Below are 22,608 nucleotides of genomic sequence, written 5' to 3' on the forward strand. Positions count from 1 at the left end.
AGTTCCTGGTTTAGGTTCCGCGGGCCAGAACTGGTGTTGTTTCTGGTCTACGGATTTTTCTTACCTTTCCCTCACAATTTTCACCATCCCTTGGGTGAGATTAAATTCCACCTGGCCAAGAAAGTCTCTTTTAAAAAACTAAACCTGGGAATCTTTAAAAGAAAAAAATACGTATTTTAAATTAGGTGTGTGTTTGCGTATCTGTAGGTTTTCACGGAAACAGCAGATCCCCGGGAGCTGAGGTCCTGGGCGAACTCTGGTCTTCTGCAAGAGCAGCTTGTGCTTTCAACAGCGGTGCCGTTTCTCCAGCACTCCCACCTGCTTTTCTGAAACATCTCATAATGCAGCCCTTGTTGGCTGGAATGCGTTCAAAAGTCCACGTTGTCTTCAAACTCACAGAGATCCGTTTGGCTCGGTTTCCCGGGTGAGGCCATGTGGAACACGAATTCAATCTCTCTCTCTCTCTCTCTCTCTCTCTCTCTCTCTCTCTCTCTCTCTCTCTCCCTCTCCCTCTCCCTCTCCCTCTCCCTCTCCCTCTCCCTCCCTCCCTCTCCCTCCCCCTCTTCCCCTCCCTCCCTCCCTCTCCCTCCCTCTCTCCCTCCCTCCTTCCCTCCTTTTTCTTTCTTTTCTTTTTCCCAGACAAGGTTTCTCTGTGTAATCTTGGCTGTCCTGGAACTCGCTCTGTAGGCCAGGCTGGAAAATCAATCGGGACTCTTATTGTAAAGGATTCTTTGGCTAGATAACAGAGTCGTTTCTCAGCCTAGCTTAATACTGTCTCACTGTTTCGGGGTTCATTGGCTGCTTGTGTTGTTTCATTGCTGGCAATCTACACTCCCAGCCCCTTCTGGCTGCTTTTGGATAAAGGTGCTGTTTCTGTCTTAAGGAACTCTTTGGTTTGACTCAATTCTCTTGACTCTGCCTTGCTGAACTGTGACTGTGAAGTATATGAATTGCGGCTGCCCATCAGCGAACTCTTTCCAGAATAAGTGTGTGTCAGTGAATGTGACCCAGTGAAACCAGACACTGTCATTGGAGCAATGGGATGAAATCAGTTCCGGCCCTTTCCTTCTTCCCAGGTTTCCCCTCCTCTGGAGGGAGAGGAGGAAGGCCTATGCAAATGAGCATCCCCTTCTATATAGGGGCTCATTCTCACCCCCTGGTACCTTTGGCTGCTGAAAGGAGGACCAGTATGGGTGTCCAGAGAAGGTGCTTCCTTCCTGTGCTTGTGCTGGGTGCTCTGCTGGCTTTGGGGTCTATAGAAGGTGAGTGTGTGTGGTCAGGAGCAAGTGCTATTAGCTGCTCTGGATTTCCACCTTCTAATCAGACAAGTAAAAATATTTCAGGCTGGCTCTATTTGATTTGGTGAGAATATAGTTTTGTTTGTTTTTTATTTGTTTAAGACAGGTCCAGTGTAGCCCAGGCTAGCCTCAGATTCATTATATACCCAAGGATGGACTCGAACTCCTGATCCTCTTGTTTCTACTTCCTAAGTACTGGGATTACAGACTTAAACTATTGTGCCCACGGAGGTGACATGAGCAGGGAGATCCTTTGGGTAATATCTTAAGTGCTAGTGGTAGGAGATGTAGAGTAAAAAAGAATAGGGTGTTCAACAAGACCAAACTGATACATACTGCCTTCTGCACTTGGGCTGGGGCAGGTGAATACAGCCAGGACTTATGTGCCAGGGTTGGGAGAGGTCTAGAAGGGTCTCAGCTGAGCATCACATGAAAGGACTCTGGGGGATTGAGGCCTCGTGACAGGGGCAAGGGGAGGGAGTGAAGGGTGGTGAGAGCGTCTGGAATGTCCTGCTGCTGAGGAGGGAGAGCGGGCAGTCAAAAAGAATGGTGCATCTTATGACTGCTCTTCAGTGGCTGAGAGGAGCATAGACCAAACCCCCAGCAGAACCCTGGGCTTCCTTCCTGTGGACATTAGACTTGGGTTAAGGACAGTTCTCTGTGCTGATACGTGTGCTTGTGTGTGTGTGTGTGTGTGTGTGTGTGTGTGTGTGTGAAAGTTCCTTAATCTGGCTTCTTCATTTGTACTGCAATTTCCAGGCTTTTTTTTCTTTTCATTTCTTTTTTGAGATGGAGTTCCTTAATGTGCAAATGTTCTGTTGATACCCACAGGTCGAGGTTCTTAAGGCACTGTGCTTACATTTCAAACCCTGACTTTAGTTTTTGTATTTTTCCCACCATGTGAGTCTGGGGAACATTAGGCTAGGCAGAAAGCATCTTTACCCCATAAGCCACCTCATTTGCCCAAGATTTTTCTTCTGAATACAAACTTCAGACAGGACCAGCAAGCAGTAAGGATAAAGCAAATGTATCAAACTGTTGGTGGGATCTGGGATCTGGATTCAGGTAAGGGATGTGGAAGCTCATTTTATTCCTTTCTTTTCAGTCATACATTTTAGCTCTGGTCTCCCAGGGTAACCCCAGCTGGCCTCCGACTTGCAGTGATTTTCCTGCTCCTTCTTTTGAATGCTGGGATTACAGATGTGACACACTATACCCAATTAAATTATAATAATTATGTCTGCTCTGTCCCCACCTCCAACCTGTACCTGCTTCTTTTTTTTTTTTTTTTTTTTTTTTTTTTTTCCGGAGCTGGGGACCGAACCCAGGGCCTTGCGCTTCCTAGGTAAGCGCTCTACCACTGAGCTAAATCCCCAGCCCCTGTACCTGCTTCTTATTCCTCTCCTCCTCTCCCTGGTCTGTCTCTGTCTCTCTTTCCCTCCCTCCCTCTCTTCTTCCCTCCCTCCTTCCCTCTCCTTTTTTCTTTTTTCCCCTCCTCCTCCCCCTCTTCTTCCTCCCTTACACCAATACCTCCTCCTTTTCCTTCTCCTTCTCTTCTTCCTCCTCCTTCTGAGACAAAGTTCTTTAGACTGGGTTGCTCTACAATCCACTTTGTAGTTCATGCTGTCAACCTCATGGTGATCCTACGCTGCTGACTCCTGAGCACATGCCCTGATGCCACAGTGGCCTTTCCACCATGTAAAAAAAAGTCTCTGAAGGACTGGAGAGTTAGCTCAGTGACTGTTCTTGTAAGACCTAGATTCAGTCCCCAGCGCACCCACATGGCAGCTTACAACTAACTGTAACTCCAGACCCAGGGGATCAGAGGTTCCTTCTGACCTCAGGGGTCACCAAGCATACACACACACACACACACACACACACACACACACACACACACATACTCACACACCAATTAAAAATGAATATTATTTTTTGTTTGTTTGTTGAGACAGGATTTCTCCATGTAAAGATTAAAGGTATGCACCACCAGCATCCAGCAAGAATGAATATTCTTTAAAAAAAAAAAAAAACAAATCTGAGCCGGCCATGGTGATATATGCCTTTATTCCCAGCACTCAGGAAGGAGAAGCAGGCATATCTCTGAGTTCAAGGCCAGCATGGTCTACAGAGTTAGTTCCAGAATAGTCAAGGCTACACAGAGAAACTCTGTTGAAAAAAATAAATAAAAAACAAAAACTAAGATGAATCTGAAGTGTGGAATAGAGCTTAGAGGTTAGAGTTGGTCAAACACACACAAATCCCCAGGTTCCAGCCCTGCTGTGATTCTAGCAAATACCTAACCCCAGCATTTAGACAGTAAAAGCAGGGAGATTGGGACTTAAGGGTTATTGTCTCCCACACTGGAAGTTTGAAGCTAGCCTGCGATGCAGGAGACCCTTTTCTAAAACCAAAGAGATAGAGAAGGAGGGGGAGTTGAGGGGCAGATTTTTTTTTTAAGATTTTGTTTATTCATTTTTATATATGACGAGTACACTGTCACTGTCTTCAGACACACCAGAAGAGGGCATCGGATCTCTTTACAGATGGTTGTGAGCCACCATGTGGTTGCTGGGATTTGAACTCATGACCTTTGGAAGAGCAGTCAGTGCTCTTAACCACTGAGCCATCTCTCCAGCCCGAGGGGCAGATTTTATGGTGATTATGGGCCAGTTTAAAAACAAAGTCCGGGCTGCGTGGCAGCTCACACCTTTTATTTTAAAGATTGATTGATTGATTGATTGATTGATTGATTGATTATACATAAGTACACTGTTGCTGTCCTCAGACACACCAGAAGAGGGCATCAGATCTCATTACAAAGAGTTGTGAGCCACAATGTGGTTGCTGGGATTTGAATTCAGGACCTCTGGAAGAACAGTCAGAGCTCTTAACCACTGAGCCGTCTCTCTAAACCTTGTGACTTAAAATTTTAATCCCAACTTTTGGGAGGCAGAGGCAGATGGGTCTTCTCTGTGAGTTTGAAGCTGATTGGTCTTTGTAGAGAATTACAAAATTGACTTACACTTCCACATCACTGATCATCACTGAAGGAAGTCAGGACAGGGCCTCAAACAGGACAGGAGCTGATGTAAAAGCCATGGCTTGCTCAGCCTGCTTTCTGATAGAACCCAGGACCACCAGCCTAGGGATGACACCGCCCACAGTGGGCTGGGCCTTCCCCCGTCAGTCACTAAGAAAATGCCGACAGGCTCCCTCCATTATGCCACCAATCCTATGGAAGATTTATTTTCTCAGTGGAGGCTCTCTCCTGTCTGATGACTCAGGGTTATATCAAGTTCCCATAAAACCAGCCGGGGCGGAAGGGGGGCGCGGCGGGGGTGGGGTGGGCGGTTCTCAGTGGTTCACAGCAAGACCTTGCTGCCTTTCCGGAGGACCTGAGTTCCTTCCCAGTATCCTCTCCAGTAACCCCTGAGTCTATAACCCCAAAACCAGGGAATCCAGTATTTATTTAATTTATTTAAAGACATTAAAATTAATAAAAATAGGCTGGCCTTGGTAACACACACTGTTAATCTCAGTACTCTGAAGACAGAAACAGGCAGATCTCTGTGAGCTTGAGGCCAGCCATTACACATAGAAACCCTGTGTGAGCATGCGTGCGTTTGTGTGTGCGTGCGTGTGTGTAAATAATAAATAATTTAAATGAAAAACCATTTCTGGTGTGATGATGCATGTCTTTAATTCTTGAGCTCTAGAGGCAGTCTGAGTTTGAGTCAGCCTGGTCTACAGAGTGAGTTCTAGGTCACCACATTGTGGGGTCCTATCTCAAAAAACATTTTCGTTTCTAGGATTTTTTAAAGACAGGGTCTCTCTATGTAGCCCTGACCATCCTGGAGCGCTATTTGTAAGCCTGGCTGGCCTTGAGCTCACAGAGATTCACCTGCCTCTCCCTCCCAAGTGCTGGGACTAAATGTATGCACCACTACAGCCCAGCTTTAAAAAAAATAATAAAAACATTTTAAAGAAAGTAAAAGAGGGCTAAGAATATAGCTTGGTGGTACAGTGCATACAGATGTTGGGTCTCAGTGTTGCCCTCCATCCCTCCAAAATAAATTTCGCTTCGAATTTAACAGTGAGATGGCACAGGACATGGGACTGCCCCCTGAGAAGGGGTAAAGGATCCCAGGATCTTACGGTACATTTCTTTTAGGATCCAGGAATCAGGACTGGCATGGCGTCTCGAGGCAACTTGTAACTAAAGTCTGGAATAAGCAGCTGTACCCTGAGTGGACAGAGGTGCAGGGGTCTAACTGCTGGAGAGGTAGGATTTGGAAACTCTGGGGAAATGGGATATGATGAAACTTAAGAATGGGGTTAAATTGAAGCAGGTAGGGAAAGAGGTTTGGAGAGGGGGAGCCAGGGTCTCGGCTAATGTGGCTTTGCTTCCCAGGTGGCCAGGTGTCTCTGAAGGTCAGGAATGATGGCCCTACACTGGTTGGTGCAAATACCTCCTTTTCCATTGCTCTGCACTTCCCTGGAAGTCAAAAGGTACTGCCGGATGGTCAGGTTATCTGGGTCAACAACACCATCATCAATGGTAAGCACCTTTCTCAGTACCTCCTGAGCCTTACTCATTCCTGGGGCTCAGATTCCGAGGTATCCCCAGTAAGCCCAGGGACAAACCCCTTCCTCTCCTATTTAACAGTATTGGGGTTCAAGCCTAGGGCCTCACTCATGTTCGTCAAATGCTATTCCATCGACCTTTATCCCCCATAGAATCTTTTTTTTTTTTTTTTTTTTTTTTTTTGGTTCTTTTTTTCGGAGCTGGGGACCGAACCCAGGGCCTTGCGCTTCCTAGGCAAGCGCTCTACCGCTGAGCTAAATCCCCAACCGCCCCCCCCCCATAGAATCCTAAAACAAACAAAAACAAAACAAAAAAGCCAAGTGATGTTTATACTCGTTATAGTCAGTGCATACTGCAAGTGTACAAAATGATAGTTTCTGAATCGGAGGACAACAGATGGCTGAAGTCGTACAGGCTGAGATGTAAGTCCATCATTAGCTCTGACCCTGCACGGGTAAATTGCTGTGCGCTGGTTTCCTGTCTATAAAGTGGGTGTGGCCTCCACAGAATGTTAGGAAGGTAAAGACAGGCTCGTCGATATAAGGTGCTCAGCAGACTTGCCTGGACCTATAGTAAATACTTACTGTTGGCTGCTGCTGCTGCTGCTGCCCCGAATCTCCCTGTACAGTCAGTCACTGCAAACATTTCATTCTATGGGCCTCCGGTGTTCTGTGTATGCTCTCTGTGATACGACTCTCTATACCATCCCGCGTGGGTTATAGCATGGAGACTGCAGTTCTAGCCAAGGCGCACTCCCACTCCCACAGCCCATCCCAGGGACTATCTTAGGAGCTTGAGTGCACACAGAATAATGATGGAGCTTGAGGTTGATGCTGTCTACTACTTTGTAGGGAGCCAGGTGTGGGGAGGACAGCCAGTGTATCCACGGGAACCTGATGATGCCTGCATTTTCCCTGACGGTGGACCCTGCCCATCTGGTCCCAAGCCTCCGAGGAGAAGCTTTGTTTATGTTTGGAAGACCTGGGGTGAGATCTTCTAGCAGCCCCCTCCCAACTGTAATCCTACCTGAGGAGCCCGCCCTTCCAGACACCTGGAGGGCATCCTCAACCTCCCTTCTCTGAAGTCTTTTCAAACCACCTCTCCGTTCTCTTTGACCAATTGCCTTCCCTTCCTTGCTTTTCTCTCAGGACAATACTGGCAAGTTCTGGGGGGCCCGGAGTCCAAGCTGAGCATTCCAACGGGTCACGCAAGGCTGGGCACACACACCATGGAAGTGACTGTCTACCACCGACGGGGGTCCCAGAGCTACGTGCCCCTGGCTCACTCCAGTTCAACCTTCACCATCACTGGTAAGGGGAAGAGAAGAACAAGGCCAGACAGGCAAAGGGCATGAGGTGGGGACTTGGACTGGAAAGAGGAAGTCGTATCCAACTTTCAGAGGGGAGGGGCAGAAAGACTGGGCAGAGAAATGTGGGGCTTAGAGACAAAGACCTGGCTAGTCAGCTTGTACCTGGAGAATGTGGCTGGGAAAGAGATGTGACTTGGTCCCCGCTCTGGTCTTTCTGGCCCCAACTGCAGACCAGGTGCCCTTCTCCGTGAGTGTGTCCCAGCTACAGGCCTTGGATGGAGAGAACAAGCGCTTCCTGAGAAACCATCCTCTCATCTTTGCCCTTCAGCTCCACGACCCCAGTGGCTATTTGGCTGAGGCTGACCTCTCCTACACCTGGGACTTTGGAGACAGTACTGGAACCCTGATCTCTCGGGCACCTGACGTCACTCACACTTATCTGGAGCCAGGCTCAGTCACTGCCCATGTGGTGCTGCAAGCTGCCATTCCTCTTGTTTCCTGTGGTTCCTCCCCAGTGCCAGGTACCACAGATGGCTATGTGCCAACTGCAGAGCCCCCTGGAACCACGCCCAGGCAAGGAGCCACTACAAAGGGGCAGATGCCGACCACAGAGCCCCCTGGAACCACGGTTGTGCCAACCACAGAGGTCACAGCTACGACCTCTGAACAGATGCTGACCTCAGCGGTCACAGATACGACGCTGGCAGAGATGTCAACTCCAGAGAGTACCATACCCGCAAGGCCCTCTGGAACCACAGTTGCACAGGCAACAATCACAGAGTTGGTGAGAACTACTGCTGAAGAATTACCCACCCCTAAACCCGAGGGTTCAGATGCCAGCCCACTGCTGCCCACACCAAGTTCTACAGGTAAGAGCACGTGAATGAGGTTCTCGGAGGTGGGCTGTCAGTTCTCCACTCTGAAGTCTTACCCAAACTCAGATGCTAACCAGTCCTCTCTTTAGCATTGTGGCCGTTCAGAATTCTCACTGGCTCTAAGGCCTACAGAGTGTCTTAGCTGCATGCAAGAGATGTGGAATTCAGGAAAGGAGTCTTCACTGGGCCACCAGGGAAGAACGGGATTGGTTTTTGTTGGTTGCTTTTTTTTTTGTTTTGTTTTTTTTTTATCTCCAAGAATAACAGCTAGGGAGCCAAGGGAACAGCCTATGGTTATTAACAAAATTGTGTCACATTTTCTGTTCAAGCAAAAATGCAGATATTTCAGACCCTGACACCCCGATTCTGCCATTTCTAATGCTGAACAGATTGACACAGGTCGATGTCTAGTCCAGGACCTAGCCCAGTGTGGGACAAGATAAATATTAGTAGAATATTTTGTCATTTTTTTCTTAGTTAAAAAAAAACGTATGCATGGTTTGCATAATACACAAACACCTGCATGTTTGTGTACTATTTGTATGTCTCATACTCCTGGAAACCAGGGCACTGGATCCCGGGCCCTGAGTCTAGAGTTACAGATGATTGTAAGCCACCATGTAGGTGCTGGGAATTAGTCCCAGATTATCTACACAAGCAACCAGTACTTTAAGCCACTGAGCCATTTCTCCAGTATTGGAATTGGAGTGTGTGTGTGCGCGCGTGCGTGTACGTGATCTCTTTCCCTAGGTGGGAAAAAAAACCTTTTTTTTCCTAACATAGCTTCCTTACATATGAGACCTACCAGATCTTGGTTGATTCAGAGCCAGTCACTGTAGGATCCTGTAGCTCTGGCTGTACTTGGGACAAGGCCTGCTTGGTCTTGACTCTGTCCCCTCAAATCTCCCCCTGACAGGGTCCGTTAGCCGTCTACTGGATGACACAGACACCATAATGCTTGTGAAGAGACAAGTCCCCCTGGATTGTGTTCTATATCGATATGGTTCTTTTTCCCTCACCCTGGATATCGTCCGTGAGTCTTGCCTATGTTGGGGACTGAGGAAAGGAGGCAGAAGCTTCCAGGGCTGGCTGTAGTGATGTACCTTGAGAGAAATTACTTGAGAATACCCCAGTGGCAGAGATAGTTTTGGGAGAACACCCCTTGGGCTTTCCTGTTTATGGTCTTGGTAGAGGAATCCTAACTTAAAAAGTTGTAACCTTGCAGAGGGTATTGAAAGTGCTGAGATCCTGCAGGCTGTGCCATCCAGTGAGGGGGACGCCTTTGAGCTGACTGTGTCCTGCCGAGGCGGGTGAGTGTCCTGCTGGCTGTCCTGCTAACCATTGAGGATGACTGTCACTCCTTCTGGAGTTCTGTCCCTTCCCAGACCCTTCGATGCAAACTCATACTCTTTCAGGCTACCCAAGGAAGCCTGCATGGATATTTCATCACCAGGGTGCCAGCCCCCTGCCCAGAGGCTGTGCCAGCCTGTGCCACCAAGCCCAGACTGCCAGCTGGTTCTACACCAAATACTGAAAGGCGGCTTGGGGACTTATTGCCTCAATGTGTCTTTGGCTGATGCCAACAGCCTGGCAGTGGCCAGCACCCAACTTGTTGTTCCTGGTAGGTACTTAAACAAGAACTAGAAGAAATGGAAGGACAGAGGCTGAGAGGGAACAGACACTGAAGTAACATCTGGGATTCTTGCTTACAGGTCAAGAAGGCAGCCTTGGGCAGGCTCCCTTGCTTGTAGGTGTCTTACTGGTGTTGGTGGCTGTGGTCCTTGCATCTCTGATATATAGGTAAGACACTGCTCTCCAGTATCTAGGTCCTCATCCATTTTTACCACCAATCCCTCTTCCTTCAGGGGTACAAAACTACTACTCCCATGTGGGAGGAAGCATGGTGTCTGGGAGAGGGCCCGGGGTGGACAGGCCCGGGATATAGTCTTCCTAGGGTAGAAACAAGAGTGAAGTGATTGATAACGTGCAGCTGTTGTTAATATTAGGAGTGGGCCAAGGGCTGGAGAGATGGCTCAGTGGTTAAGAGCACTGACTGCTCTTCCAGAGGTCCTGAGTTCAAATCCCAGCAACCACATGGTGGCTGACAACCATCTGTAATGGGATCTGATGCCCTCTTCTGGTGTGTCTGAAGACAGTGACAGTGTACTCACATGCATAAAACAAACAAACAAACAAACAAATAAATAAAAGAGTGGGTCAGAGGCCAGTGATTTGGCTCAGTGGGGAAAGGCACTTGCCACCAAGGCTGACCACCTGAATTCAATCCCCGGTTCTAGGAAAGACCAAATTCCCCTAAATTTCCCTCTGACTTCCACATGTGGTCCATGCACCGCCACCCATAAGTAAATAAAAGTGTAAAATTAAAAAAGAAAAAAAAAAGCAGGGCAGTTGAGGTAAAGCACATTATTCCCCCATGAAAAAGGTAAATTCTGCAGGACATGATAGCACACACCTTTAGTTCCAGCATTCAGGAGGCAGAGGTAAGTGAATCGAGAGTGTGTGTGTGTGTGTGTGTGTGTGTGTGTGTGTGTACTTATAGGGGTTGGGGGGAGGTATGTCAGTGGCTAGAGAGACAAGGGAAGATGAAAATTACTAGGTAGAGTAAGGAAGAGGGGAGACAGCTCCAGTCAAAGCCAAGTAAACGTGGGATACAGGATTAGCACGGGCAGGCCGTCCTTGCTTACCACTCTCCCCTCTTCTCTCCATACTAGGCACAGACTTAAGAAGCAGGACTCAGTTTCCCAAACGCCACATGGCAGCACTCACTGGCTGCGCCTGCCTCCAGTCTTCTGCGCTCGCCGCCTCGGTGAAAGCAGTCCGCTCCTCAGCGGGCAGCAGGTTTGAGCATTCTCCATGCTGTGGATTTCCTGGGGCTGACAGCAGTGCCTGTATTTTCTGCAGTCTTCCCTCCAAGATTACCAACCAATATCTGAAATAAATTCTCAGAACCTTGCGGTAGGCTTTCTTTGTTCATTTATTTGTTCTGTCTGCTTTTAAATCTGTCTGTAGAGGGGTGAAGGTGTAAAAAGAGATGTGTCGCTCATTTTAACAGATATCCCAGTGATGGAAAAAGTCACTTTATTAGATGAGGCATTTTCAAGGTTACGCATCGCTGGTTGTGTAAGGATGTCTGTGTGGGAGCAGTGAGGTGGCGGAGGATAATAAATACTGTGAAGGTGATGGAACATCCTTCTGGGCTGGCAGGAAGGTGTGGCAGCATCTAGATAGTGGGAAATCTCCAGGAACAGGGAGGTGGGCTCAAGGCAGATGGCATCCATCCTCAGCTCCAAAAGCCAAAGAAATTGGAGGAACTGGGAGCCGGACCCATTAGCATAGGCATCTGGTTCTTATGGGTGATCTTGATCTGAAAAAGAAGGGATCACATTTGGAAGCCTGTCCCGGTGCCTTAGAGCATTAGCGTTCGGGATGAGTTTCTGGGGTTACTGAGAAAACCGGAGATTGGGAATAATGGTGCACAGGGAAACCTGGGGTGCCAGGGAGAAGTAAAGAAGCTGTAGAATGGAGACTTAGGCTCCAGGAGCCTTAGGGTCCAGCCTCTACAGGCATAGACAATACTCACTGTACAGGGTGCTTGCATCCAGGGTTCTCCATCAACTTGCATAGGGAGGGTTTTTGTGGTCCTGTGGAAGGTCGAGAAAGACTGCTTGAGATATTCTTACCAGCCAAACATCAAAACTCTGCTTTCTCGGGTTAGCTTTGAGACCTTCTATCATGGAGACAGACCCAATAAAATGAGCCCCACCCCCCTCCCATGAACCGTCACCTCCCTCCCCTCAGGAACCCTTACTGGAACGTGATCTCGGAGCACTTGGCCAGCCGGTGTCCAGCACTCTTGAGCCTGGTATAGATCTGACCCATCTCAATCACACCCTCTATTCCTACGACTTCCAGCCGCTTGTCACTCATGTCTGGGGGGGTTAGAAGCAGAAGGAAGCGGGTTCTCCTGGAAGCTTCAAACCTTCCCCTCAGATCCTGCCCACATTAGCTCCTGGGCACTTGTCTCACCTGGCACACAGGTTTTGAGAATATCGGGGTCTGTGATTATTTTGGCCACACTGCCCAGTGCCTGGTTGATCCCACACGTATCCCCGTGAGGTCTCTTGGTGTCACCCCAGAGATTGGAGCCACCATGCATGCTCGGGATATTCAATACCGCAATGCCTTCGAGGGACAGGTCACTCAGATCCAGCAGCTTCCCACATATCTAAAGGGAGAGGGACAGAGCGGTAGGTAGGGAACACGTAAAAGCTCACCTTACAAAGTGTGGCTGCTCCTGCCAGAATTAAGAGGCATGCAAGAGAGGAGAGCAAAAAAGACCTAACAGATAGACAGTAGATTTTTTAAGACAGGATTTCTCTTGAAAAGAGTGGCGGTGGCTGTCCTGGAACTTGCTCTGTAGACCAGGCTGGTCTTGAACTCAGAGACCTGCCTGTCCCTGCCTCTGGAGCGCTGGGATTAAACTACCACCTAAGAAATATCTTTATTAGCTTAGCATTGGTGGCACACACCTTTAATTCCAACAGTCAGGAGGCAGAGGCAGAAGGATTTCTGCGAGTTTGGGGTCAACCTGATCTATATTTTGAGCTCTAGGATAGCCAGATCTACACAACAGAGACCCTGCCTCCAAAAGAATGTATCTGGTCTTTGTCTGTATGTGAGGGATGGGCACATGTATGTATGCCTGTGTGGCAGTCAAGAGGACAATTTGTAGGAGTTGGTTCTCTCCTTATTCCCTCTGAGTCATGGGGGATTGAACTCAGGCTGTCAGGCTGGGCAGCAAACTGTTTGCCTGCTGAGCCATCTCACCAGCTCAAGGACTCCTGTATTCTAAGGACTGGCAAATCAGGGTTGGAGAGCTGGGTGGTCAAAGAAAGGTGGGTCACACATATGTGATATTCCCAAGGGCTCCTAGGTAGGAAGAAACTTGAATACAAGAAAATGAAACAACTTGCATTTGGAACTTTGAGGCAAGAGGATTGCCACATGTTCTGGGTCAGCTCGGGCTACAGTGTGAGACCCTGTCTACAGAATTAGACATGGGTTCAGTTGGCGTGATCATACGTACCTCGACGGTCACTGACTCTTCCAGCTTTTTGCACGTTGAGAAGATGGACTCCGATGTGGCAAACTCCAAGTACCAAAGCTTGTTCTTCATTCTGTGTCAGCCAGCAAAAGCCCAGCAGGGAGACACAGGTTACACATGCTGACAGCTCCAAGGGGAGCAGCAGTGGCTTTAGTTAGGGCTTTCCTAGAACTGTTTACATCCGTAGTTAACCATTCTGTGTCAAACTTGGTTACAAATCCAATCCTCTTTGTTTTGTTGTTGGTTTTGATGTTTTTTTTTTTAAATGTGTGTAGCTCTGACTATCCTTGAACTCCTATCTAGACTAGATAGACTAGGATGGCCTCAAACTCAGAGATTTGCCTACCTTTGCCTCCGTGTGTGTGTGTGTGTGTGTCCGCGTGTGCGTGTGTGTAGCTCTGACTATCCTTGAACTCCTTTATAGACTAGGATGGCCTCAAACTCAGAGATCTGCCTGCCTCTGTCTCCCAAGTCAGTACTGGGATTAAAGGTATGTGCCACCATGCCTGGCACAAACCCATCCCTGAGGCTGAGTGTTGTTCCCTGTCTTTTTTCAATGCTTATTTTGTGTGTGCAGTCACTTGTGTATACAGAGGTCAGCTGACAACCTACAAGAGACACTCCCCTCTTGTGGGTCCCACGGATCAGACTCAGGTCACCAGGCTTGGGTGTAGGTAACCGCCCTACTCCCCCATTTCCTCACCTGCTATTGAACTTCTCAGGGTATTTCTCTCTCATGAGATGGAACCGGTGAGCAATGGAAGCATCCTGGAGAGTTACGAGCATATTTTAGAGACCACACTTACCTGTGTGTTCAGAGCTCTTTCTCTGCCAAGTTCTCTTTCCCTCTCCCCACCCCCTTCCAGAGCGCAGCATGTCCCAAGTCGTTTCTGCAGCTCATACCACTATATACCCAATTCCCAACTTTCCCGTGTCTCTTCCTTCCTTTATGAGCTCCAATTTCTGCCTGCTTAACCCACACTTCTCTCCTCCCTTCTCCCCGCCCCTACTCCACTGACCACACCAATGGAGAAGTAGTTATTGATGATTTGAGAGGGAACTGGATCACTCTTTTCTCCGTTTTGTTGGGGTATCACTTCCAGGAGCCATCGATCGAGATATACCACCTTACTTATCTCTATATCCTTGAGAATCTTTCTCAAGTTCTCACCTTCATAACCTAGAAGCGGAGAAGACAGGCTTGCAGTGACCCCTGCGCCTCAGAGAGCCCACTCTGAGCCCGTCTGCAGGCTCCCCACCCGCTGCCTCTTCTGTAGGAGCCCCCAGCCCTTTGCCAGGCAAAGGGCAAGATGCCCAGGCTCCATGACAATGACAAAGTCAGCCTCTCGCTGTCCCTCCCATCCTGTCACGGAAAATAAGCATTTCCGATGTGTGTGTGTACATTGTAGAACTTATTCCAACACACCTTGAGTAGTGAAAGACAAACCTGAATAGCATGAATTAACAGCCAGCTGTGGTGGCCATGTCTACAATCCCAGCACGTGGGGGGCTATAGGAGGAGGATTATTGAAAGCTTAAAACCATCCTGGGCCACATGGGAGTTCAAGGCCATCCTGCACTGCACAATGATACCTTGACCCAAAACACAAAAACACAGCAGAGCTGTGTTGGCTCACGTCTCACTCGGGGTTGGGGAGGTGGGGCAGAGACAGGTGGATCTGAGTCCCAGGTCAGCCTGGCCTACAGAGCACAGAAAAACTGTGTTTACAAAAAACAAACAAAAAAACAAACAAACAACAAAAAAAAACAACCGAACAAAAAAGCCAACCAAACCAACCAAACATACAAAAACATGCCAACAAGTATGTTTGTTTTTATTATTTATATTTTTATTTTTGGTTTTTCAAGACAGGATTTCTCTGTGTAGCCATAGTTGTCCTGGAACTCACTCTGTATACCTGACCAGGCTGACTTCAAACTCAGAGATCCGCCTGCCTCTGTCTCCCGAGTGCTGAAACCCTAACCCTAATCCTAACCCTAACCACCTCCTGACAATAAATCTAACCTTTCTGTTTGGTTAACTAAATACAAGTCTTAAAAAAAAAAAAACCGGGGCTGGGGATTTAGCTCAGTAGTAGAGCGCTTACCTAGGAAGCGCCAAGGCCCTGGGTTCGGTCCCCAGCTCCAAAAAAAAAAAAAAAAAAAAAAAACAAGATTGACAAAGGGCAGAAGATGCCCCTTCACAGTAGAGCGCCCATGTCTACCATGTACAAGAACCTACGTTCCATCTCTGGCACTACAAAATAAAGAACCACAAAAAACAACAACAATTCATAAACTGGAAAAAAAATAACCTGTAAAAGATTACATTTCCTAGCATTAAAAAATGCTTAAAAGGTTTGGGGTATAGCTCAGTTGTACTGCTTGCCTAATGCAATGTGGGATCTAATTTAAAAACAAAACAAAACAAAAAGTCAAAGCCACCACAAACCCACAGACCCATGCGTTAAAGCCCACAACACAGAAGTGTCACAGGAGAAACACCAGTGACATACCTATCAAAGATGTCCAGTATCACTAAAGTTAGAAGAGATGATAATCACAGCTAACTTCGTGTTGCCTATCAGATTAAAGCTAACCATCCTGGGCCAGGCCAGCCTTGAAGCATTAATGAGTTTATTAATAAATTGGTACTCTCGGGCTGGAGAGATGGCTCAGTGGTTAAGAGCACTGACCACTCTTCCAGAGGTCCTGAGTTCAAATCCCAGCAACCACATGGTGGCTCATAACCATCTGTAATGGGATCTGATGCCCTCTTCTGGTGTGTCTGAAGACAGAGACAGTGCACTCATATATAATAAATAAATTTTTAAAAATTGGTACTGTCATGTACTTTTAATGTAGGTGAGTTACTCATTTTTAGAGGATATTTAACAAAATATTTAACAAAATATTGTTATGGCAGGCAAGGAATGAACAGAACTGGGCAGGAGGCAGATTTTCAAAGAGGCAGCTTAAATTTTCCAACAGTACCCGGCACTCCCAAAATTTTGTATCATGGAATAGCTAAAAACCCCCAGAAGCTGAGCATGGTGGTGCATTTAATCTAAGCATTTGGAAGGTGGCGTCCATTGGATTGCTAAGAGTTGGAGGCCAGCCTGGTCTGTGTGTTGAGATCTAGGGAGTGAATACCACACACTAAGACAAATCAAAGAACAAAACCCAAAACCAGACCAGCAAAGCCAGACCGACGTGGTAATCAGAGAAACAAAGCGAACAGGTAAACTGGTCACAGTAAATGCCATTAGCCAAGCCTTCCTGGCCCTGTACCAACGGAAGTTAAAGATAAACTTAGAGCATTAAACTTAGCCCTTTCTTTTTTTAATTTTTATTAATCTTTATTTTATGTGCATAGGTGATTTGCCTGAATTAATGTCAGTAGAGCACATGCATGCCTAGTGCCTACAGAGGCCAGAAGAGGGCATTGTATTACCTGGAACCAGAGTTACATAATGGTTGTGAGCTGCTATGTGGGTGCTGGGAATCGAACTTCGGTCTTCTGTAAGAGCAGCCAGTGTTCTTAACCACTGAGCTATCTCTGCAGCCCCTTAAAACTTTTTCAAAAAGATTTACTTTATTTATATGAGTATACTATAGCTGTCCTCAGACACACCAGAAGAAGGTATTGGATCCCATTACAGATGGTCCTGAGCCACCATGTGGTTGATGGGATTTGAACTCAGGACCTCTGGAAGAGCAGTTGGTGCTCTTAGCCTCTGAGCCACTTCTCCTGAGCAATTCTGACAATTGCTGACACAACAATTCCACTTTTAGAAATTTCTCCTGTAGAAGCTAACATACACATGCATGCATGCATGCACACATGCAGGATTAGATGTGTAGCAAAATATTCTTAGAAATAAATGAAAAAAAAAGCTAACTATTCCTCAGTATAAACATCTATGCCATAAAATACTAAGCAGGTATTGGGAACAGTAAAATATAATAGTATGCTAAGGTCGTAGACACATAATTTGAAAGAAAGTCCTAGGACAGTGGGTCTGGTATCACCGGTGTGTTTGTTAAAATGTCACAAGTGGGTTGGGTGAAGTAAGTCAGTGGGTGAAGTGCTTGTCTACAGCTCCGGGGACTCCCCCCACCCCATGTGAATACACAGAACCAAGGAGAGCTAGACTCAGTAGCATGGGCATATGCGTTCTCAGGTCTTCTTCAGGAAGATGCGAATTGGATACAGAATACCTGAAAGCACATTAGCAAGCCTGGGATAAACATCAGGAAAAAGACGAGATCCTCAATCTCAGACGTAGTAGAAAGTGAGGCTCAACCTTGGAGGTTGTCCTCTGATCACACCTTCATTTACACACACAGATGCACGCATATGCATCCTATACACACATACATTCTATATGCATACACAGACACACTAAGATTAAAATTATGTATGAGGGGTTGGGAATTTAGCTCAGTGGTAGAGCGCTTGCCTAGGAAGTGCAAGGCCCTGGGTTCGGTCCCCAGCTCCGAAAAAAAAAAAAAAAAGAAAAAAAATATGTATGAGCACACGTATGCACGTATATACACATAAAACAAAAAACCAGAGCACTGCAGGGAGAAGGCTCAGTGGGTAAAGGGATATGACGCCAAACCTGAAGACCTAGCATGATTCCTGAGGAGAGAACTGATTCCTGCAAGTTACCCCACCCTCCACACGTACACGAAGCCTGCCTCTAGTTGAAGGTAAGAGACAGAAACTGAAGCTGGGCGTGTTGAGACGCCCACACCATCCCAGAGCCTGGGAGGCTAAGACAGGAGGATCACAAGGTTCCTGGCAACAATCCATCTCAGAAGGAAGGAAGAATTCAGGAAATTGTGAGAAGAAGTCATACAGAGGGACAGACCCCAAAACTTCAGGGAGTAGCTTATAAGGAACTTTCCAGTTACTTTCTGGACTTACTTATCTGAAGTGTTTCGTTACTTTGTTTACTATCAAGGGTTTATTATTTTCGTAAAGAGGATGATTAGGAAGAAGTCTATTTTCTGCAGTTTGCTGATGGCAAAATACCATGGTTTGTCTTCCCACCTTTCACTCAGTCAGCTTTTCTCAGCAAAGATCGTTGGGCCAGTGAGATGGCTCAGCAGATTGACACAGGCCTGACAACCTGAGTTCAATCCCCCAGGATGTCTGGAGGTAGTTCTCTGACCTCCACCCCTGTGCTATTACGTACAGAGATACACAGGTAAGTTTTTTTTTTTTTCAGGTAAGTATTTTTTAAAAAAGATTGTCTGCGACTTTTGCCAAAACCAGTATTTTGTATGTAGTTGTTAAGTCTAACAGCTCTCCCTTTAACCTCTGAAAGCTCACTGTCTTTGTTACAGAGCACACCTTATAGAAGTTGTTCCTTCACACTTCTGTCTGTGGTAGGCAGAGTAACAGCCTATCAGAGCCTATCACACTTGAATATTAACACTCATACAGAGGGCCAGGTGTGGTGGCCTTCCTGTGGAGGCCCAGTTCCTTTGCAGACTGAGACAGGAAAATGGCTCTACTTCAGAACTTGAGACCAAACTGGACAACACAGTAAGATTTTGCTTCAAATAATAAGTGTGTGTGTGTGTGTGTGTGTGTGTGTGTGTGTGTGTGTGTGTGTGTGTGTGTGCGCGCGCGCGCAGGTGAGATTAAATGAGGAATGACGAATGTGCAATTATCTTGGGTTATCTGGATGCTCCTAAAATAATCACCATCATTGTTGCAACTGAAAGCAGGCAAGAACCAAGTATGGTAGGTAAGATAAGCCGGCGATCCTACTGTTCAGTCTGAGGCAATGGGATTGGTTGCCTCAGGTTTAAGGCCTATCTGCCCGCCTAAGTGGGTTCCAGGCCAGCCTGGGCTTATGTAGCTAGGTCCTATCTCAAAAAACAAACAATGAGCCGGTGAGTTGGCTTTGGCAGACAAAGGTGCTTGCTGCCGAGCCTGACAGCCAGAGTTGAATCCTCAGGACTCACTTGGTGCGGAGAACTGACCCCCAAAAGTTTTCCTCTGACTTCCGTCTGACCATTGTGGCACACGCATCCATGCCCGCCCTCCCACCTACCCACGTGCAAATGAGCACAAACATAAACACACACAAAGAAATGACTTTTTTTTTTTAGAAAACTTGGGGTGGAGGTGGGAGTGGGCTGGGGAAAGAGTTCCAAGGACATGAGACAAACGGTAACAGAATGGAGATAACAATACTGGTTGGACAGGGGCTGTCAGCCAAGGAATGTAAGCAGCCTCTAGAAACTGACGAGGAGTTCTCCCCAGACTGCTGAACCCTTACGTTTAGTGAAACCTAAGTTGGTTTCTGTTTCGAACCTCTGTGCTCTAGAGCAGTACTTGTGGAGGTCACTTTTGGAGGGGGACTATTACCACAGCAACAGCAAACTACTACAGATGTCTTTAGTGACTGCTTAACATGGGGCTGACCAAGTTCCTGCTGTCCTTATCTGTCGGGCTACAGTAACTGACAGAAACAGATGAATCTGCAAAATATGTATCTCCCCTCTCTCTCTCTCTCTCTCTCTCTCTCTCTCTCTCTCTCCCTCCCCCCCCCCCTCTCTCTCTCTTCCTTGCTTTTCTTCTTTCTTTCTGGTCAGGTGTCTCTTTACAGTCCTGGCTGTCCTAGAACTTGCTCTGTAGACCACATTGACTCCTTGTACTCACAGGGATCAGCCTCCCGAGTGCTGAGATTAAATGCGTGTGCCACCACATCAATCTTCAAGATGGATTTTCAGCCTTGAAAATCATTGACATTTTTCATCCACTTAGAAAATATATGTACTTGGGCTGGAGAGATGGCTCAGTGGTTAGGAGCACTGACTGCTCTTCCAGAGGTCCTGAGTTCAAATCCCAGCAACCACATGGTGGCTCACAACCATCTGTAATGAGATCTGATGTCCTCTTCTGGTGTATCTGAAGACAGACACATGTGTACTCATATACATAAAATAAGTAAATCTTTAAAAAATATATATGTGTGTGTGTGTGTGTGTATTCATTTATGCTTGTGTGTGTTCACACATGGGAATGTTTGTATGCATGCATGTGTGGGTGTGTGTGCATGTATGCACAAAAGATGCGAGCCATGGTATGCCTTTGGACATTGGAAGACAACCCTGTGAGTCATGGAGACAGTTCTCTCCTTTTGTCCCTATGTGTGTTCTGGGCTCTGAACTTGGCTCGGCATACTTTTACATGAGGAGTAATGTCACGGTGCTCACACACAGTGCGTGTGTGTGTGTGTGTGTGTGTGTGTGTGTGTGCGCGTGCATGCTTGTGAGAGCATCTGACTATGCAGCCCTGGCTGACCTGAAGCTAGCTACACACCTAAATCCGGCTGGTGCCAAACGCAGAGGTTTGCCTTCCTCTGCCTCTGAGTGCTGAAATGGCACCAAACCTGGCAACGTCCTGCATGTCCTTGTGCTCATGATTCAGGCTGAATCACAGAACCCTGTGAAAGCCTCATCGACATTACACAGCGAAGAATCAAATACGGAATTTCAAAGTGCCTAATTCGAAAAACGGAGAAGTGAGCTGAAAACTGGTCATATATCTATATATAAGTCTGAGAGGTGGCTCAGTGAGTAAATGTACTCTCTGCCAAGAGTAATCGAGCTGAGTGTGATCCTCAGGACTCATATGAATAAAGCTATATACACTGTGGCCTGCAAGTGTGTGCTGCTGTATCCATGTATGTGTGCACGTGCACAGACACAGACACACAGACACACACACACCCCAAATAAACAAAACACAGTAAGACAACTAAAAGAGTCTCACATTATAGTGTCAGAGAGCTTTCTGTTTTTTTCTTAAGTTCTTTGAGAGAGGACTGTGGTTCAAGGTTTATACCCTCAAAAGCCTCAGTGGCTTCAAAGGGAAAATGGTTAAGTAACCACCATGAAGCCAGATGGACTGAGGTGAACTGGAGAAGACAACTAGAAAGTGCCTAGCCTCCGTAGGCACCAGGCACGCACGTGGCTGGTAGGTCTCTGTGCAGCTAAAACACAGAGTGATCATTTTTCTAAACACACAGCACAGAAGTTGGAATGTACTAGGAGACAGAAGCAATTGCCTCAGAAAGAAATCAGCGAGTGGTCAGTGAGCTGCCTCAGTGGGTGACGGCACTTTGATGCCAGGCTGATGTCAATCTCAGGAACCCATGTGGCAGAAGAGAAATGACTCCCAAAACCTGATAACTATCCTCTGGTGAGTTCAAAGTCAGCTTGGTCCACAGGGAGGGAGGGAGAGAGAGCAAGGGAGGGAGTATGTTATCCTCTGCTATCTCCTCACAATGTGGCTTGTGGTTTGACAATCAAAAAAAGAAGTGGCCAGACAGCTGCTTGATGTGCGAATGACCCTTGCTAGGTCCTCAGTTCGAACACAGCTCTCACCCCCACACTGTTCCTCACTCTCCCACCACACTCCTTTATCCTGAGCCCTAGAGTTGTTTGTGAGAAAGACATGTCAATTCTAGGGGAAGGGAACGGTCACCTTCAACAGCCCTTGACTCTGAATCTCGTCTTTTGTTTCTTCCACAGCTTTCTTTGGCCACTCTACCTTGGTACTGGTTTTGTGTGCCTCTCTTCTTTCCAACTCTCTCTTTATACCAGAACCCTAGGTTTTTAATCCCCCTCCCCAACAGTACTTATTTATTCGTTATTTACTTGTTAATGTGAATGGATGTTTTGTCTGCCTCTAGGACTGTGCACCGTGTGCTTGCTGTACCCACAGAGGACGGCGTCAGATCGTCTAGGATGGGAGCTACACAGATCGTCTAGGATGGGAGCTACAGATGGTTGTGAGCTACCGTGTGGGTGTTGGGAACTGTACCCAGGTCCTCTGGAAGAACAGTCAGTACTCTTAACTGCAGAGCCATCTCTCCAGTCCCATGTCTTTCTCTTAAAGCTCCGCAGTCCCCAGCAAAACTCCTCTTTACCACTTACCTCTTCCCCATCTTAGGCACCGAGCCAGGTCATTTCCAGTGCCCAGGGGCAACACAGCGACTGGAGGCACAATGGGAAAGTTGGCTTTGTCTGAGGAGGAGGCAGGTGAAGACATAGATGGAGGAGGCTGGCCCTGGAATGCGACTGCCCCCATCTCCTGCCCAGAGGGAGGCTCTCCCTGCACTGACCAATGGTCTCTAGAATCCAGCCTACGGTGCCGTCTCCACCACACACCAACACCCGGAACTGAGGAACGTCTTTGAAAAACCTGAGCCTGGGATGAAAGGGAAGAGAGAAAATGAAGGAGGGTAACTGAAATCTACCCAAGTCCTGGACAGATAAGTCACTTCCTGTCTCTCATTCCTATGACCCTGTTCCCCCTCATCAAAAGACTTCAGTTAGGACCTGGGCAGCTGGCTCAGCTGATAAAGCACTGGCTTTGCAAGCTC

At 47.2% G+C, this 22,608-nt stretch overlaps 2 protein-coding genes across 53 annotated transcripts in view; one reads left to right on the plus strand and one right to left on the minus strand.

Annotated features, from left to right (window-relative positions):
* Pmel (premelanosome protein) lies at positions 1-11,049 on the plus strand. 3 transcript variants are annotated; one of them, XM_087557678.1, is made up of 12 exons: positions 1-94; positions 208-424; positions 5,473-5,583; positions 5,713-5,859; positions 6,738-6,872; positions 7,035-7,196; positions 7,426-8,064; positions 8,987-9,103; positions 9,296-9,380; positions 9,486-9,691; positions 9,783-9,870; positions 10,803-11,044. In XM_087557678.1, the coding sequence occupies exons 6-12, from the start codon at positions 7,115-7,117 to the stop codon at positions 10,933-10,935; spliced, it is 1,350 nt and encodes a 449-aa protein (XP_087413804.1). In that variant the 5' UTR covers positions 1-94; positions 208-424; positions 5,473-5,583; positions 5,713-5,859; positions 6,738-6,872; positions 7,035-7,114; the 3' UTR covers positions 10,936-11,044.
* Positions 11,048-22,608, minus strand: part of Dgka (diacylglycerol kinase, alpha) — a 26,991-nt gene continuing 15,430 nt past the window's right edge. For 25 of the 50 annotated variants that reach the window (XR_015623746.1, XR_015623745.1, XR_015623744.1 and 22 more), the window contains 9 exon segments: positions 22,348-22,433; positions 22,160-22,249; positions 14,215-14,375; positions 13,899-13,963; positions 13,178-13,268; positions 12,118-12,316; positions 11,900-12,020; positions 11,672-11,732; positions 11,048-11,455 (listed from right to left, as the gene is read on the minus strand). Coding sequence is in view for 32 of the 50 variants with exons in the window: in XM_087555551.1 (XP_087411677.1) it covers positions 11,372-11,455; positions 11,672-11,732; positions 11,900-12,020; positions 12,118-12,316; positions 13,178-13,268; positions 13,899-13,963; positions 14,215-14,375; positions 22,160-22,249; positions 22,348-22,433 (958 nt within the window). In the remaining 18 variants the exon portion in view is untranslated. 50 annotated transcript variants of the gene reach the window in all.

This window comes from Rattus norvegicus, chromosome 7 (genome assembly GCF_021556685.1).
Source record: "Rattus norvegicus strain SHRSP/BbbUtx chromosome 7, alternate assembly SHRSP_T2T, whole genome shotgun sequence".
Lineage (NCBI taxonomy): Eukaryota > Metazoa > Chordata > Mammalia > Rodentia > Muridae > Rattus > Rattus norvegicus.

Coding starts and splice junctions, on each gene's coding strand:
- Pmel (XM_087557679.1), top strand. CDS start 7,115: ATGGAAGTGACTGTCTACCACCGACGGGGGTCCCAGAGCTACGTGCCC. Junction 9,381..9,485: donor ACTGTGTCCTGCCGAGGCGG/GTGAGTGTCCTG, acceptor ATACTCTTTCAG/GCTACCCAAGGAAGCCTGCA. Junction 9,692..9,782: donor CACCCAACTTGTTGTTCCTG/GTAGGTACTTAA, acceptor TCTTGCTTACAG/GTCAAGAAGGCAGCCTTGGG.